The following is a 5,863-nucleotide window of genomic DNA, read 5'->3' as shown; positions in this document are numbered from 1 at the left end:
TCCCCAAAACGCCCAGAGGAGGAGCCGCCTCCAGGAGAGAGGACAGCGGTGAGGGCGGAGGAGGGGCTGTGAGCACAGCCGCCCAGCAGGAGGCGCCCTGAGGACCAGCCCTGAGGGAGGCGGCATCTCCGCGTCACGTGACCTCGGGCCTGAGCCCCTGGGTCCTGGGGTGGGTGCCCGGCCCGCAGCCCTTTAGTTCCCACCGGTTCCTGCGGGGGCAGAGCCGCTGAGGGGACGGGGCTGTGGGGCTCGTGTCAGGGCCTCACACTCTGGTGGCCTCTGAGGTCGTGGTGCCCGTGGGGCCGTCGGCCCCTCTTCCTGGACCTGGGGACCTTGAACAGGCACCAAGCACAGGAGCTGAAGTCCAGGTCCAAGGTGGTATGAGGTGGTCTCAGTTTTTGGCAACGTGTGCAGTGAGACCTGGGCCGTCCTCTCAGGCACAGGGGCCAGAATGTGCTGGGGCTGGGGGGGAGGCTGAGCTGGTCCAGGCACCCGCAGGTGGCCTTTCTTCCCATGGGAACCGGGGACAGTGGGACCGGAATCAAGTCCTGAGCAGCTTTGAGACAAGTTGGGAGTCTGGTCTGCAGGTGATGGTGGCTGTGAGAGATTGGCAGCCGTGGAGGCAGGGGATCTGACCCGGGTCTCCTGTGGCTGCAGCGTGGAGGGCGGTGTAGGTGTGACCAGGGAGAGGCTGCTGCTGTAGTCGGGGCGAGTGTGATGGCACCTGAGCCGTGATGGTGGCCATGGAGGTGGGAAAGAGTTGGACTCTGGATCTGTGTTGTAGGTGTGGCCACCTGCATATTCTTTTTTTTTTTTTAATTTTATTGATTGAGTTAGAGAGAGGAGAAAAATATCAATCTGTTCCATGTATTGAACATTCATTGGATGATTCTTGTATGTGTCCTGACCTGGAATTGGACCAAAACCTTGGTGTATCAGGATGATGCTCTAAGCATCTGAGCTACCTGGCCAGGGCCCCCACCTAATTTTTTTTTTTTTTTATAAATATTTTTATTGCCCTAACCAGTTTGGCTTGGTGGATAGAGCATCAGTCTACGGACTGAAGGGTCCCAGGTTCGATTCGGGTTAAGGGCATGTACCTTGGTTTTGGCCTCATCCCCAATAGGAGATGTGCAGGAGGCAGCTGATCGATGTTTCTCTCTCATTGATGTTTCTAATTCTATCCCTCTCCCTTCCTCTCTATAAAGTAAAATCAATAAAATATATTAAAAAAATATACACATTATTATTGATTTCAGAAGAGGTTAGAGAGAGATAGAAACATCAATGATGAGAGAGAATCATTGATTGGCTACCTCCTGCACACCCCCTACCATGGATCGAGCCCGCAACCCAGGCATGTGCCCTTGACCGGAATGGAACCTGGGACCCTTCAGTCCACAGGCTGATGTTCCATCCACTGAGCCAAACCAGCTAGGGCTATATTTTCTTCTTTCAACTTTGACAGAGAGAGAGGTAGGAATCAAGGATGCCTTGATAATTTGGTTTTGGCAGCCAGAGGTATGGAAGCACCATCAACTGAGATGGGAAAATCCGCAGTAGTAGGAGTAATTGTCATTGGGGATGTTAGGAGTTTTATTTTTGGTTCATTAAGGGTATGAGATGCTTCAGAGAGCAGTTCGTGGGCATCTGTAACTGAGGAGGAGTTCAGGATGGAAGTTTCTCTCCAAGGTAGTGGGGAGTGTATGGTTCAGGCAGGCGCTGTAGAATGCTTTACTATGGGGAATCCTGGTCATGATGATAATGGTAATCTTTTTGTTGTTGTTAATCCTCACCCAAGGACATTTTTCCTCATTGATTTTTTTAAAATATATTTTATTGATTTTTTATAGAGAGGAAGGGAGAGGGATAGAGAGTTAGAAACATCAATGAGAGAGAAACACCGATCAGCTGCCTCCTGCACACTCCCTACTGGGGATGTGCCCGCAACCAAGGTACATGCCCTTGACAGGAATCGAACCTGGGACCCTTCAGTCCGCAGGCCGACGCTCTATCCACTGAGCCAAACCGGTTAGGGCTCCCCATTGATTTTTAGAGAGTGGAAGGGAGGGGGAGAGGCAGCGATAGAAACATCCATGTGAGAGAGATACAATGCTTAGTTGCCTCCCACACACGCCCCAACTAGGGCCTGGGATCTTGCCTTTGACTGGAATCAAACCTGAGACCCTTCCGTCCGCTGGTTGACACTCTATCCACCGAGCCAAACTGGCCTGGGCAATCATTGTAATCTTACCCCGGGAAGAAGACGGTGGGCCTGAGGGCAGGGTTTTCTCTTAGAGCCCGATTCGGGGAGGTGGGACTCACAACACAGATTAGGGACACAGTGGTCATGTAGAGGGTGGGGAACGAATATGGTTCAGCAAGTGGCCAAGGCCTTCGAGGGCTTGAGTGGACGTCCGATGGAGTGGAGGTGGAGGAGTAACTCACACAAGATGAGACTGAGGGTCAGATCCACTGCTCTAAGGGTCACCAGGACGCGGCTGTGTCCCCGGGTGTGGCCTGCGGTGTGGAAGGGAGGCTGGCTGGTCAGCGTAGGTACATAAGAGGTTATCTGTGAACGCGCTGGGCGTGGGATAGAAGGCAACGGGCTGGCCTTGAATGAGGGTGAGGTGGAGAGAGAGAGGCTGTGCCTGGTGAGGGAACATCAGCTGCAGCTGTGGGTGTCAGATCTGCTGTGCTTCCCGGTCGGTAAGGGTGAAGCAAGGAGCAGTCACAGTGGGAGGGAGGCCTTTATGCAGGACTGAGGCTGCCTTTGTAGGTGCGGGTCCTCAGAGTCTGGGCAGCACTTGATCCCATGTGACCACATGTGCTGAGTAACGAGTAGGGAGGCCAAGGAGATGACTATGGTGGGGGGCAGGCATGCAGGTGTGGGAGGGAGTGGGGTGTGCACTTGGAGAGACTGTGAATTCCTGGCCCCAGGGTCTCGCATTGACATTAGAGTGAATGCAGGCTGAGCCCAGGTCTGTTCGTGTCTGGACATGATGTGTGGAACCCCAGGGGAATTGCCTGAAAAGAGGGGGTGCTGCGGTCCTACATGCCAGGCCCAGAGCTTAGATGCCATTTATCTGCCTCCCTGCCCATTGGGGATGGGAAGACACAGTATCAGTAGGAGTATAGCACTAAGGTCAGGTATGTTCTCTGATGTGGGCAGTAGAGGGAGCAGATGCATGTGGGGGGCAGGGGGGTGACAAACCTGCAGTCTTAGGAGAGAAGCTGGTAATGGACTGAACTGTCCCCATTGTGACAGGAGATGGACTTTGAGGACGTGGCCATCACCTTCTCCCAGGAGGAGTGGGGGCTCCTTGATGAGGCTCAGAGACTGCTGTACTGCGACGTGATGCTGGAAATCTTTGCACTTGCAGCATCGCTAGGTAAGACCTTCACATTCTCCTAGTGTCCTAGGTGATGTGTCCTGCCCCTCCCCAAGTATCACTGTCCTTTTCACAGTCAGACCACGCACTCTGTTAATTTCCCCCACATTTCTGTCATATGGGCGGTGGGTGCCAGTGCCGAGCTGCATGGAGAGCCCTGAGCAATGCACAGTCGAGCATCCCTCATAACAGTTGCCTCAGAAAGAACAGGAAATGCTGGGAGTCAGGAGTCTTCCCACCTTGCTTGCCCTCAGCTTTGCAGGGTGACTATGTCTGGGTCCATGACCTCTAATTCTGCCCCTTTCCTCTAGCTAATTGTGCTTTGTGACTTCCTGTGCCACGTCACGTCATGGTTATTAATTCCCTAAGCCATGGGCTATTCTCTGTTTGTTTGTTTTTTTATATATTTTTATTGATTTCAGAGAGGAAGGGAGAGAGAGAGACATCAATGATGAGAATCATTGATTGACTGCTTCCTGCATGCCCTCCCACCAGGGATTGAGCCTGCAACCCGTGCATGTGCCCTGACTGGGAATCGAACTCTGACATCCTGGTTCATAGGTAGATAGATGCTCAACCACTGAGCCCCGCCGGCTGGGCTATTCTTTTTTTTATTTATTTTTTAACATTTTTATTGATTTCAGAGAGCAAGGGAGAGGGGGGAGAGAGAGAGAGAATGAATGAATGATGAGAAAAAATCACTGAACGGCTGCCTCCTGCATGCCCCCTACTGGGGATTGAGCCCACAACCCAGGCATGTGCTCTTGACCGTAATCGACCGTGGGACCCTTCAGTCTGGAAGCCGATGCTCTATTCATAGAGCCAGACCAGCTAGGGCTGGGCTGTTCTTTTAATACCTTCCTTCAATTGTTGCTTATAATATTTTGTTCCCTGAATACTATTGTGTGCCGCTCACCATTGTGGTCTCCCATTAACATTCTGATTATTTAGGTTTTGAGTAGTTGTACAATACAAAGTACAAAAAGAACCCTGTTTTTTTCACAGGGTAGTCATGGTAAGATGGTCTCAGAGGAGACCTTGCCCTGGTGAATGGCAACTGGGCGATGCCAGGACATAAAGGCTGTGTTCAGATTATATCAGGAACAGGTCGTGTGTCCACCAGTGCTTTCGTGTATTTGTCACTAACCACACCTCATTTCTACCTTTTCTTCCCCATACTTGACACTTTGCTGACTTGTTGTTTTTATCTGTGACTTCCTGGCTCCTAACTACCTTCCCCTTTGTGGCCTCCAAACATCCCCTGCTCCTCTGCACTGCTCCCTCTACAGCAGTGGTCGCCAACCTTTCAGACCTCACGGACCACTGGTTGGCGACCGTTGCTCTACAGAACATTCCAGCATTGATCTGCACGTGTGTTGTGAGGTGCACATACATCCTTCAGTAGTGCTTGGACACCGGCTACTCATTTTTTGAATTTTACTTTGAAAAAAACATAACCAACTTCCTGCACAGCTTGCCCATGTCACCAGCAGACAAGCCCTGCTGGACGCTATTAGCAGATGAATGAGTTGGACTTCCTGCTTCTCTTTGTGCTGCACGCCATCTCTGTCCTTTTTCTGGGGAGGTCTCCTCTACTTTGTGATCCTTAGAAGCCCCGTACTGCACAACCGCACATTATTCAACCTGCCTTCAGGGCTCTTATTTTACTTACTTTAAAAAAAAAAAATCTATATTTTTTTATTGATTTCAGAGAGGAAGGGAGAGTGAGAGAGAGATAGAAACATCAATGATGAGAGAGAATCATGGATCAGCTGCCACTTGCATACCCCCTACTGGGGATGGAGCTTGCAACCCGGGCATGTCCCCTTGACCGGAATCGAACCCGGGACCCTTCAGTCCGCAGGCCGACGCTCTATCCACTGAGCCAGACCAGCCAGGGCCAGGTCTCTTATTTCAGACAATCCCATGAAACCATTGTATTATGTCTGACAGTCCTTTGTCATGGGACTTCCCCCTCCCACTAAAGTCAACATCTGTGTGCTCAGCATCTCTCTGCTTTCAGGTTGTTGGCATAACTTGGAAGATAAGGAGGCCCCTTCTGTGCAGAGTGTGTCTGTAGAAGGAGAGTCACAGGTAAGACCTTCTGAGACAGCGCCAGCAGCCCGGAGGACCCACCCCTGCGGGCGGGGTGTCTCAGTGTTCAAAGATATTCTGCACCTGACTGAGTGCCAAGCAGCAAACCTTGAAAATGGAACATGCTTCAGAGCTGCCTCTGTGAGCGGCTCCTGCTTCAGTGCAGACTTTGCCCAGCAACAGAGGGAAGCCAGTGGGGAGAAGCCCTGCAGAGGAGATGCGGACAGGGACTTGGTGACCAGGGGCAGCTTCTGTGCATCAGGGACGCCTTTCACGCGTCAGGATGTTGGGGCCGAATTTCCAGCCATCTCCGGCCTTCTCCAGCTCCAGTCCACTCTTACCGCTGAGGGCCACACAGTGGCAGTGAGGGTGGGCTG

General features: G+C 51.9%; 1 protein-coding gene across 1 annotated transcript in view; it reads left to right on the top strand.

The window, feature by feature from the left end:
- Positions 1-3,251: 3,251 nt before the first annotated feature.
- LOC102430935 (zinc finger protein interacting with ribonucleoprotein K-like) overlaps positions 3,252-5,863 on the top strand; it is a 3,462-nt gene continuing 850 nt past the window's right edge. Inside the window, exons 1-2 of the mRNA XM_023748466.1 lie at positions 3,252-3,392; positions 5,416-5,855. Of these exons, the coding sequence (XP_023604234.1) occupies positions 3,272-3,392; positions 5,416-5,855 (561 nt within the window). The 5' untranslated portion in view covers positions 3,252-3,271. The remainder of the gene's footprint in view (positions 3,393-5,415; positions 5,856-5,863) is intronic.

This window comes from Myotis lucifugus, unplaced genomic scaffold (assembly GCF_000147115.1).
Source record: "Myotis lucifugus unplaced genomic scaffold, Myoluc2.0 scaffold_1420, whole genome shotgun sequence".
Lineage (NCBI taxonomy): Eukaryota > Metazoa > Chordata > Mammalia > Chiroptera > Vespertilionidae > Myotis > Myotis lucifugus.
Note: the sequence above shows the minus strand (reverse complement) of the source record. Positions and strands in the feature narration are given on the sequence as shown.